Raw genomic sequence first — 13231 nt, 5'->3', positions numbered from 1 at the left:
ATAGCCATTACAGTCATGGTTGTTAGCATTGAGCATTGTATTTTGATTTTCAAAAATAAATACATAATCCTTTTCTAGATTTAACATATAATATTGAAATGAATGTTCCAGTATTGGATTATCAAGTTTTTCTTAATATTAATTTAATGTTTGTTGATCATTTACCAACTGTTTAGTAATATTTTAATCTGTAAATGTTTTCATAATATTTAGAAATATTTAATTTATACAAGAATTTATCATTCTAGCTGTGTATTTAAATCATATTTGTGTGTGTTAATTTTGTTTATAGAACCTGACAAGGTTATTGGAGATTACTGGGCCTTCAAATGTTTACTGGAGGAAACCAAAACTTTGAAGTTGTAGTTATATCTTTGGGGTTACTTAGAAATTTATAGAAATTATAGATGTATTACCTTACATTAAAGTAAGTGCATAATACCTTTGAGAAAGGTGTTAATTGAAACAAAATTGATTTTCAGCCAAGAAAACCTTAATGTAAGAAATGACAAGGTTAATGTAAAATATACAGGGTTTTTTTCATGGCAATACAAAACATTTCAGGAGGTAATTTCTTATACTAAAATAAGCAAGAATGTTTCTATAAATGTGTATTTTAAATTCCTTAGTCTTCAAACTATCTGTCTGCATGTATTCTTTTATTTAAAATTCCTTAAGGTTTTCATCTACAGTATTGTTACTTTGTAAAGTTATTTTTGTAAATTAGATCAGACTTAAGGCTAAAAATAAAGAAGTTGGTGGAAATAGCTCTAGAATGACAGCAGTAAAAAAATCTTTCTGCAGATTAATGTAAAGGTTTTTAATCAGCCTCCATTTTGAAGCTAGGCCACTATTTTCTTTTAGATCTCAAGTTGGGTGTTATTAAGGTAAATAAGGTAAAAGATTATTCTATATTTAAAAAAGTTTATGAGCTATTAAGTTTTAGCAAAACATAAGTACTTTAGAACAGATGTTTACAGAAACTTTGTTACTTATTTTGGTGAAAGGAACCACCTCCTGAAGTTTAGTGCTATGTCACTCTGGGTGAAAGGTATAACAGGTTTCCATAGGTGGACAATATTATTTTTAATAGTTTACGTCAATATTATTGATAATACATCAATGTTATCCTTTCCACCTGACCATACTCAATACAATCAACACCAAAAGAAAATTGTGTGGTAGTTTGATTATTAATTTATATTTTATTTGAAAAAATATGTGCTTGAAAAATGTACGATAAATTTGTTGAGTATCAGAACTGTTGGATATTTGGCATTATTGATGATATCTGATTTCATCTAGTACATGAATTATTCACAATACATCTTGATTTTATTTCACGTGTTGACTGCTGAAGAAGCACTAGTGCATACAGGTAGTGTACTGTTATGTGGAGTTAGTACCACTCAGTATAGAGCAACAGTGAATGTGTAAACAAATTATTCTCTAAATCCTATTATGTTACTCCATTTAACTGAGCTATGGATGCTTAAAGTTACTTATATTGTTACAGGATTTAACATGGTTTTTAATTTGTAGATAATATTAATAATGCCTTTTTGTTTTTTTAGGTTCATAAGGTCATACAATTCTTTAGATTATTTTTGGTATATTCATATGATTTATCTTTCATTATGTATAGGTTAAGTACATGACATTTTATAGTGTGATGAGTGGAAGATTTTTATTATATTTCATATATACGTAAATGATCCTTCTCTTGTTGTTGTGGTTCAATTTTTGTTGTTGAATTTTATTTAACGTACTTAACTGAAATTAACCAATATTTTATGTACCACATTAAAAAATCTCAATGTGAAAAAACCTTATTATACCAAAAGTGCAAGAAACTCCATACTATATCCTGTTGTATTAAAAATAATAATAATATGAAAAAACAGGTTGATTATATTTGTTCCTGGATTAATAGACAATTGAACATCTTTTCTACTACTGAATTACTTTTACATTACTTGTTTATGTTTTAAGTTGGCCTATCCAAAACCCCCAAGATTTATATAGTAGTTTTACACTGATTAACAAAATCAATTGTACTAACCAAACATTGTAATATTTATTATACATTTTTTGTTTGTATTAAACTTTTATTCAAATCAGTCCTTTTAGCTGTAGCAAGTGATTAAGATTGCAACATGTTTGTCTTCTATCACTTACATGGGGTTCTTTAATAAAAAGTAAAATGTATAGAATCGCTTCCGACAATTTATTATAAGAAGTACTTACTCTCTGAAGAAACTCAGCATCAGGTATTAAAAGGAAACCAAGCACAATAAAACAGTAGCGAGCAGGAGCCGAGCAGAGCAGAACGAGCACACAAGTCAAGCAGAGTACTGGCAGAAGCATCGACGGCAACGGCAGCAGTGCCCAGAACGCAAGAGTGCTTACTGTATGGAGAGGTAAGGTAGAGTGGGTGATGGTAGGGGGTCATATTTCCGCGGACGGCCACGCGATAAGTGCCGCCTCTTGACATACTCCGCGTCATCCACCATCCAGAAAGAGCCAAAGTCATCTTCATAGCGGACAAAACACTTGTGTAGAGAGAGATTGGTGCGGATGGCGTTCTGTATACACAGACCATCAACACAGAGAAAATAGTGTGAAAGACAAAGTTAAGAAAGAGAGAGAGAGAAAAAAGATATAAAAAGACGGACTCCTGGTAACTGCCTTATGAGCAAGACATGTTCAGCACGAATGTACCTGAGTGTCTGTAGCGGCCGACGTGGATGTAGACCTGTTCTGTTCTGACTTACTGTTGTGCGGTGCGCGGTATTTACAAAGAAAAGCGAAGGAAGGAAAACACAAACAATTAAAAGAGAAGTGAAAAAAGATTGAAAGAGTGTTAAAAATTCGGACTGAAATGCTTGCTAAAAGGAGCTACAGGAGTCTCAACCGAATTGCCCGGTAGACATACCCGATGAGGCACCGTTGCGGACGACGTTTGTAAAACTCCATCTCGTCCACTGTCCAGACGGCACCCTTCACGTTCTCCACACGCATGAAACATTTATGGAGAGACAGGTTGTGGCGCACTGCGTTCTATACAACACAATTCACGTAGCAGTACATAACAGTTTATATTGCTATAGTCACTTTCAAATTTACAGCTAGCTTCAAACCGATCAAAGTGTCTAATCATTAATCTTTCTCTTGATGTAGACTAAATCTATTATTTCAATACAGCTATGCAAAAAAGTAGAGATTGAATACTTTTTTAATCAATCTTCTTTTCTTTCAAAAGAGCTTTAAAACTATCAAAATTAGTTGATGTTCTAAACATCTTTCAGGTGAAGCATATAAGTTACTTCATATCTGTTTACTTCATAACTAACTAAGGTACTTCATAGAATAATTTATTGTGATGTAATGTATGTTATGGATGGAAATATTTATTTGCTTCATATCACAGTGAGTACAGTTAAATATGTTTTATTGAATTAATCATGGCAAATAACCGAATATGTGATTTCAGTACAGTTTTAAATTGATAGACTACATTCATTTTCTATACCAACGTTTATGTTTGGAAAGTAGTTTTTTCTAATAGTGAGCAATTATGTGAATAAAGGTACAGCCAACGTATCAGTAAAACATAATATACTTAATTTGGTTAAGTTAATGTAATCAATTGAATTTTATATAATTTCATGTTTGCGATTTTAAAATTCCTTAATTCCTAAATATCATGACTTTGACTAGATTTTGTACATTTTAGCCTTATAGGTCTACCATTACCACTTCTGTTTCTATGGTTCTATTCAAACCTAATCGCTCAAAAAATGAAAAAAATAAAATAAAATTATAGTTCTAATATTTTGTGGAACACTCTCTATTCTTATATTTTCATAATTTGAAAAGAATAATTTAATAATTTATTTGTAATAGAAACCATACATAGAAGGCATTTTAATTTAAGTATAAAAGTTTGTTTTATAGACATACCCGTAACAACCAACACTTAGAAATAAGTTCACTGAGACAAGAAAACAAATATTAGCAAGCAAAATTAACTGTTCAGCAGGTACTTTTTACACATGTTATATTATGAGATGAAAATGGTGTGAAATCAAATTTGATTCAAATGAGCTACCAAGGGCTTAAAGTTATTATTAAATTAATAATGAAAGTCCTGGTTAAAGTAAGTAACTATAAATAGTACAATTAGGTAAGTAACTAAGAAAATAAAAGTAACCAAAGGAAATGTAAGGAATTCAGCAATATTCCAGATGTAACATTCTCATACTTTTTATTTGAGCAACTATTTAAGAATATTACTGGAAGGTAATGGACCAAATAATAGAACAAGTATTAATAAGGTCCTCTAATAACAAGTGATTAGTAGTTATAACAATTATGAATTATGATTTAAAGGATTCCATGCTTGCACATATAAAAAATACTGTGTGCTGTTATGAGACAATGAAAACTCGTATTCAATGTATGTCCAGAGGCTTTAATTTAATTTTGATTCAGTTAAGTAAATAGTATGTTTTGAATAACCTCAAAAATTACAAGATAAAAGTTTTTTACAATATATCTTTGTATTAACACACTATGAAAAGTTTATAAGATTAAGTGTTAGCTCCAAAAGCAAAGTTGATCTTGAATTTCATAGTTGTTTTTTTCTTAGCAGTAAAAAGGTTTACCTATTATTAATATATTTTAAATTTACCTTACCAATTAAATTTTAGTGATAAATTTGATAACTTAAGTCATCGTCAGGCTTTTTTGGCTGTCAGTCAGTTTTGTTTTATTTAATTCACAATATGATATGAGGGATATATTTGTCATATTGTTAAAACTGATCCATACATACAAACATACATTTACAAATACATAACAGTCACATTTTTGATCAAACCATAAAATGACTATTCAGGATGGCTTAAATGTGTGTTTACACTGACCACTTTTACCACCACTTCAATTCAGTTTATGTATTTTTTATATATTTAGTATATGATGCATTTTTAACTTCTATCATGACATGGATACAATGAAAATAGAATGATAGCCAATACAGCCTAAAGATACTAACTAAAGAAGACATAGTTTGCTGCTATTAAATGAATTTGGGTTGATATTTGAATGAATACTAATAACCAACTAAGGGGCAAAAATGAATTCTTCAAGTACATAGTAAGTAGTTTGTGAAACTGTCTACTTAGGTATTTGTTAAATGAATTTATTTTCTTGAAATAAATACCAATTAGATAAGTCTAGATTAATATTTAACAGTTTTGTTTATTGAAAATCATGACATATGTATATGTGTTTTATATATACACATATTCATACTGAATGTACAGTTTATATGAATGAACAAATAAAAATGTATGTGCAATAATAATATATTAATACAATACAGGTTAGTAATTCCATAACTTAAAATAATAATATACCAGTATTAAGTATAGCATCTCCATTAAAATTCAGAACATGACAAATTTTAAGATTTGGTTAGTTTTATTCATTAATTATATGAAGCTGAGGTGAACTAGTCTGTTCTGAACGTGTATGGAGGAATAAAATTGTTGCTAAGTATAATCAGTTGTTATATATTTGATTAATGTATATGGCTTTCACTATAATGTTTCTTAAAAGTAAAATTAAATACAACTTACACTTAATGAATACCATTATAAAAATAAAGAATGACTATACCTTCCACGTGGCAGCGTTCCGTCGGAAATAACAAAATGTATTTTGAAACCAGTTATAGATTTCATTCAGTGTCAACTGCTTATCTGGAGATTCAATTATTGACTGAAACAGAAATAAAAAAGTAGTATTTTTAAATATATAACTTTAAATAACTTTCTTTGGATTTGATAGTATATCCAAAAAGAAAATTAAGTCTAAACTGTAACTAAATTGAGCTTTAAGAAGGAGTGAAATACTTTTATCTAAATACATGAATACAAATTAGAAAGAAGAGTTAAGACATATATAAATTAAGCTAAAAAGTTAGTAAAGGACCATTAATCATATAACATTTTGTGCCAAATCAGGACTAAGTGTTAAGATCTCCTTTCCAACCATTGATCAATTCTTTGCTTAAAGTTTGTTATTGACGATGGAAGGTTTGAAAGAATAACAGGATTTCAGACATTTGGCATAGTTATATGTTATAAAAGGTATAACACAACATTTCAAGGATTGGTATTAATACATCCCCCCACCTGACGAAGAGGATAGATTCCAATTCTCGAAACTTTGTCTTATACCTTTTTTTTAACATACATTGATTTCAGTTTTAGCACAAAAAATAATAGGATGCATTGTTATTTATTTTTGTAAAAGGAAAGAAAACTAATTTATTTCTGAATTTTAATTAGTTTTTAAATATTAATTATGTTTGTTTTAGAATAGAAGGTGATAAATAAACATTTAATCAACAGAATTAGTTCATGATTTACAAAGAATACAAACCATTAATTAAAGGTTAAGTAACTGTTTATTGTAATTTGCTCTTCATAATTACTTGGTTCTTATTATACAGTAAAAATGTAAATTTAATTAACAAACAATTTTTATTTGTTTATTTTCTCTGGACTTCCTTCAAACACAACCAGAAACTACATCTGCTTGTTGTTTCAGCGCTATTGCTATTTGCTGTGTCTCACGTGCTCCACATGTATCATTATCAAACTAATCTGTTGTTTTATTTTTACAGTTTAAAGGTTTAGCTTGGTGGCAAAATTACACAAATATTTATGGTACGTGTTATGACTTATTTTTATTACAACATTTATATATCAAGTACATGTAATGAAAATTATTATAAAAGTGATAAAGGAGAAAAATTAAAAATATCATTTCATGTTCTAAATTCCAAGCTGATATGAGTTATATTTTCATATCATCATTTAGGAGCATATGCTTTTAATGTTTTTATTATTTATTCAGATGGAATCTAAAATATGTTTTGCAACACTCATTAAGAGATAGTGTAAAAAATGTTTTGTCTGGTTTATTAAAAATAAGTAAAAATGTAGGATTCACAAATGTAAAACATAATTTGTGAAATAGGTGGCTGTGTTTACATTGAAATCAGCACATGTTAATGATAATATAGTGTTTTATCTATGCAGTTTTAACTTGATGTTTAAATTTATGTAATCTCTAAAATATTTAATATAAATCACACACATCTTGTCTCTCCTGACAAAAATACATTTTCTACTTCTGTTCAGTGTCCACTTGGTTCAACACTCAAGTTAATTTATGCAAATTCAAGTTCAAAATAATTATTCTTGAAAATGGTCCATTTGAATATTTTGAAACAAGCAAAAAATTTACAATTGCTTATTGATTCTTCATATATGAACAATAACTAATCAAATATATGAAGATATTGATAGTAACTTTGCCTTTAAAATTTGATAGTACAGTATGCAAATGTTAACTCAATTTTCAATTGGGATTCTAATTTGGATACATTGACAAAAGAAAATTATAACGCTTTAAAAATATCCCTAAAATGATTTGCTGAAAATCTTTAGGTTGGAAACAGTAATTGATGTACTCAGTTCACAAAATTTGATAATCAGTTGATTTGTTTTGTATTCATCTTAACAGGAAGTTAAACTGGGATTGCCATGTAGAACATTCTTGCAAGAAAATTTAATTATTTTGTGAAGGAAACAGGATTTTTCCGGACATTTGCCATCGTTCAGTGAAACAAGAGTGTTACTGTTTTCTTGTTTCACTGAACGATGGCAAATGTCCGGAAAAATCCTGTTTCCTTCACAATCCTTCCATCGTCAAAAATAACCTTTAAACAAAGAATTAATTATTTTCTTCTTAGAAGTCTAAGGCCTTAAAAGTGAAAAACAGATAACAAAAGACATCAAGAGGAATTAAAGGAACATTAGACAGAATGTTTTGTTCAGCAATTTGTAAGAAATTAAAAATAATGACTCTCCCAAATCTGTATGCATATATTACTGTACAACACGTCCACTGCGACATGAGTCATGTTTTGACTTTAGGACAGCCAGAGTAGTAGTCTTATGTCCACCGCAGTCAATGTGTTAATCAATGTTAAGGAATTCATCGATCTTTCCATCAGAAAAATGCTTATAACTTTTTTACTGAGAGAAATCATCTCCTTGACCTGAAATAATTTTAATAATAATAGAAGTAGTGAAATCTATATGAAAATAAAATTATTTAATAAAATCCCAGAAAATACATGACATATGTTTCTAGTGAAATTAAAAAATATGGAAAGTGATTTAAAAAGCCATGGTCTATGTTATTATTGCCTAAAGATTTTAGTATAGTGTTTATTTTATATGTTAACGCTGTTGAAACATTTTTTTAGTTTCCAATAGTTCATTTCATACCATTCAGTACTTTAAAATTTGATTTTAATTTGCAATTAAAAAATTTTGATTTCTTACTTTAAACTTTGCCTTTTAAGCTTTAGAACATATTAGTACAGTACCGGTACAATTTAATATTATAAGCTAGAAAGCATATGTAAAGTAAAGTAAAGTAACGATGTCTTATTTTACCAGGCAAAGTTAGGGCTAAGAAACCATCTCTAACACTTAACCTTGGGACCAACGGCTTAAAGGTGACTTTCGAACCACCACCATTGGCCGGGCAGGCAGGCTTTATATGTACACATACATTTTTGGACAATACCATTTATCTAACTTTATTATTACTTTTATTTTTACTATTCATATTTATAAGCTTACATTTTTCTTGAGCTCTGTTTGGTAACACCTCTTATGGTATACTCAAATATTACAGGAAAAGTTTGTCTAGGATAATATTAGAGATCTCTAGTTTGTACAGTTCTTTTTCTATTTTTAATACCTTCAAAATAATTTGTTACTTAAAAAGGAGTTGCTGTTGAACAATGTTGACTTACCTGCAAACTATTCCATTTCTGGGGGAGGCATTGACATTTCTTATACACAAAAACCTCCTCGGTTGGTCATTTAAACATTCCCTGAAGTAAATCTCTTTATCACCATTTTTTACAAAAATTATTAAATGGACGGGGTTGGGACTTTTAAGATACTCTGTGTATATGTTAATCTGGAATATTTTATACATACCTGTCTGATCAAAGAAGCATAGGTGAATGGTGGTCTAACATCAGCATTCTTGTAAAACTCCCTATTTCTTTGTATTTCTGTAAAAAATGTATTTCATAAGCTAAATATCTTTATGGTTGTCAACATCAGTTATTGTTCAATAATGATAATTCATTGCAGATAAACATGAACCATCCACAAGCCAAAACCAATTGGTTTTGTCTGGATTTGTGGATTTTTCACTAGTCACGTATCAAAATAATTTCTTAAATACGTAGATAGAATTTATGTAAGCCATTACCATAGAGCATTTCTTAGAAAAATACAATTTTACATTGAGCATCCTTATGCTGAATAAAAGAAAATATTAAAAAATAAACCAAAAATAAACAAATGGTGTTTAAATACATAAAAATCCTAATTTTTTATGTATTTAGTTACCTTATATTAATTTTTATTTATCGGTAACATGATCATAATATTATAATATTGAGCATCTTACTAATGATTCAGTGTGTTTTTAGTTTTTGGAGTCTTAAGTACCCATTGTTTAATCAACAGCTGTGATATGGTCAAACTTGGATAATTCAAACTTTTTAATTCAAAATTTTGGATGATTCAAACTTTTCTCCCGGTTTCTTCAAAAAATACATGTAATTAAGCCTGCGTATTTTGAATTCTGGGATAATTTAAATTTTGGTTTATTTACTTTCTAGTGACAATAGACAACTTGAATACCAAATTCTTTATTATACCTTATTATCTCAGTTGTTCTTTATCTACAAAAAAATTGTATGCTTTGGCTATATAATGTTGTGATGATCTAGGCTGTAAACTCCATCCATTTAAAAGTACCCATATTAATACTGACATTTACACAACTTGGTACTAAATAAAGGTAAGAAATTGAAACAGTCTGATTATCAGAGATTGAAATTAAAGCTTTGGGTAGTCAGTGCTTGAGGTGGAAAGTACAGTGCATTTAGTGAAACTATGGATGTTCCAGTGTTTCCAATCCTAGTGCAACCAATGTTTGCCTTATGGCATTAGCCGCATGTGGTCTGGTGTTGTTGTTGTAAGAGAATATCACTTCTTGCCAACTCCTTCCTTTAAAATGATAATTTTGCGGCATCCAGTACAATACAATAATATTTTATATTGTGATTTCAAAGAGAGTTATGCGCCGATTTTCCTCAATGATATTTTGGATTGCCTCAATTAATTTTAAAATCTATTATACTTATCTTTGGGCGATGATCGTGGCATCATTTTCAAACTTTTTACACCTTTCAGAAAATTCTTTGCGTCCAGCAAACACAGAGGTTCTTGACAGGGTATTGTCCCTGAACTGTGTTTGTAACCCCTACAAAATTTTGGATGGGCCCACCCTTTCCTTAATCAAACACTTGATTATAATCTGCTGCTCCACAGAGACATGTGCTTCCTGTTCATTCATGATTTTTTATAGTAAAGGGATTCCAGAGAGATTTTGTTGGTTGACCTCTCTCCCTAATAGTACAGGCTACCTGTGCACACCGTTTGTAGGTCAATGACTCCTGAATTTTTAACCAGTCTTGTTTATAAATATCTCCTTTGTATATCTGTACTCACTGACACAGTGAAGTTGAGCACACTGTACATAAGAATCATTACAAACTTTTTATGTGTTCTTGGTCAGTAAAATGTCAAGTACTCTCAGCAATACTTGTGATTTTTGTATTTATACAGTAAAATCTATAATTGATCCAATAACAACTAAAACTGTCCCTTCATGACTAAAACCAACTGTGTAGTACCACATCAAAAAACTGAGTCAACACATTGATAAGGGTTCATTGATAAGAAAATATTTTAACTGCAGGAAATCTGAAAAGAGTTTCTGAATGTGGTAAGAAAAAATGGTAGTTCTCAAAATAAAACTAGAGTAGTTTGTTAAAGTTCTTGATATTCAAATTGTACAGCTTTGTTTGTCTCCAATCTAAAGAGCTAACCATCCAAAGTCTTGGGTCTCGTCCAAGTAAACAAATTAAGCAGTCATGAAAAGGAAATATCTTTCTTTTTAATTTAATTTCAAATTTTTAAAATCAATAAGAATGAACAGTTATTATGGAAGTTAAAGACTACATAACAACATGCCTACTATGTATATTTGTTTGTATATTCACTTAAACGTATAGTATATGTGCCCAACTCCAACTTTCCATCTAATAAATCTTGACTCTGCAGTGTCTAACTCTTGGTAGTGTTTACATCTCACAGAATTATACATTTTTCTTTTATACCTAGTTTGCTTTTTTTTATTTATTACAACTCTTATTACAAATATAGATAATTAGAAATTATCTATATAAATAAATTTGGAATAGTTGGATATTACAAATACAATTAAGAAATGAGTGGAGAGCCAAAATAGGTCATGCCTAGAAAATTAAAATAACTAGAGACAACAATGTCTATTCACTAAAGTCTGTTTTGGTTTATTTTAGAGATAATTTTTAGCATGAAAGGCAAAAGCCCAAACAATACACTAAACTACAAGTATAAATAAATATATATACTCTCATAAAACAAGGTCAGTTAATAATTTACTCAAGATAATAATTCAAAATGACTTAAATTACCAGCAAACACAAAGGTTCTTGACAGGGTAATTGTCCCTGAACTGTGTTTGTAACCCCTACAAAATTTTGGATGGGCCCACCCTTTCCTTAACCAAACACTTGATTATAATCTGCTGCTCCACAGAGACATGTGCTTCCTGTTCATTCATGATTTTTTTATAGTAAAGGGATTCCAGAGAGATTTTGTTGGTTGACCTCTCTCCCTAATAGTACAGGCTACCTGTGCACACCGTTTGTAGGTCAATGGACTCCTGAATTTTTAACCAGTCTTGTTTATAAATATCTCCTTTGTATATCTGTACTCACTGACACAGTGAAGTTGAGCACACTGTACATAAGAATCATTACAAACTTTTTATGTGTTCTTGGTCAGTAAAATGTCAAGTACTCTCAGCAATACTTGTGATTTTTGTATTTATACAGTAAAATCTATAATTGATCCAATAACAACTAAAACTGTCCCTTCATGACTAAAAACCAACTGTGTAGTACCACATCAAAACTGAGTCAACACATTGATAAGGGTTCATTGATAAGAAATATTTTAACTGCAGGAAATCTGAAAAGAGTTCTGAATGTGGTAAGAAAAAAATGGTAGTTCTCAAAATAAAACTAGAGTAGTTGTAAAGTTCTTGATATTCAAATTGTACAGCTTTGTTTGTCTCCAATCTAAAGAGCTAACCATCCAAAGTCTTGGGTCTCGTCCAAGTAAACAAATTAAGCAGTCATGAAAAGGAAATATCTTTCTTTTTAATTTAATTTCAAATTTTAAATCAATAAGAATGAACAGTTATTATGGAAGTTAAAGACTACATAACAACATGCTACTATGTATATTTGTTTGTATATTCACTTAAACGTATAGTATATGTGCCCAACTCCAACTTCCATCTAATAAATCTTGACTCTGCAGTGTCTAACTCTTGGTAGTGTTTACATCTCACAGAATTATACATTTTTTCTTTTATACCTAGTTTGCTTTTTTTTATTTATTACAACTCTTATTACAAATATAGATAATTAGAAATTATCTATATAAATAATTGGAATAGTTGGATATTACAAATACAATTAAGAAATGAGTGGAGAGCCAAAATAGGTCATGCCTAGAAAATTAAAATAACTAGAGACAACAATGTCTATTCACTAAAGTCTGTTTTGGTTTATTTTAGAGATAATTTTTTTAGCATGAAAGGCAAAAGCCCAAACAATACACTAAACTACAAGTATAAATAAATATATATACTCTCATAAAACAAGGTCAGTTAATAATTTACTCAAGATAATAATTCAAAATGACTTAAATTACCAGCAAACACAAAGGTTCTTGACAGGGTATTGTCCCTGAAACTGTGTTTGTAACCCCTACAAAATTTTGGATGGGCCCACCCTTTCCTTAACCAAACACTTGATTATAATCTGCTGCTCCACAGAGACATGTGCTTCCTGTTCATTCATGATTTTTTATAGTAAAGGGATTCCAGAGAGATTTTGTTGGTTGACCTCTCTCCCTAATAGTACAGGCTACCTGTG

At 29.7% G+C, this 13231-nt stretch overlaps 1 protein-coding gene across 5 annotated transcripts in view; it reads right to left on the bottom strand.

Moving 5' to 3' along the window:
- LOC124369361 (forkhead box protein P1-like) overlaps window positions 1-13231 on the bottom strand; it is a 106697-nt gene that overhangs the window by 27747 nt on the left and 65719 nt on the right. For all 5 annotated transcript variants that reach the window (XM_046827339.1, XM_046827344.1, XM_046827343.1 and 2 more), the window contains 3 exons: window positions 9099-9175; window positions 5686-5787; window positions 2936-3060 (listed from right to left, as the gene is read on the bottom strand). In XM_046827339.1, the coding sequence (XP_046683295.1) occupies window positions 2936-3060; window positions 5686-5787; window positions 9099-9175 (304 nt within the window). The remainder of the gene's footprint in view (window positions 1-2935; window positions 3061-5685; window positions 5788-9098; window positions 9176-13231) is intronic.

Source organism: Homalodisca vitripennis, chromosome X (genome assembly GCF_021130785.1).
Source record: "Homalodisca vitripennis isolate AUS2020 chromosome X, UT_GWSS_2.1, whole genome shotgun sequence".
Classification (NCBI taxonomy): domain Eukaryota; kingdom Metazoa; phylum Arthropoda; class Insecta; order Hemiptera; family Cicadellidae; genus Homalodisca; species Homalodisca vitripennis.
Note: the sequence above shows the minus strand (reverse complement) of the source record. Positions and strands in the feature narration are given on the sequence as shown.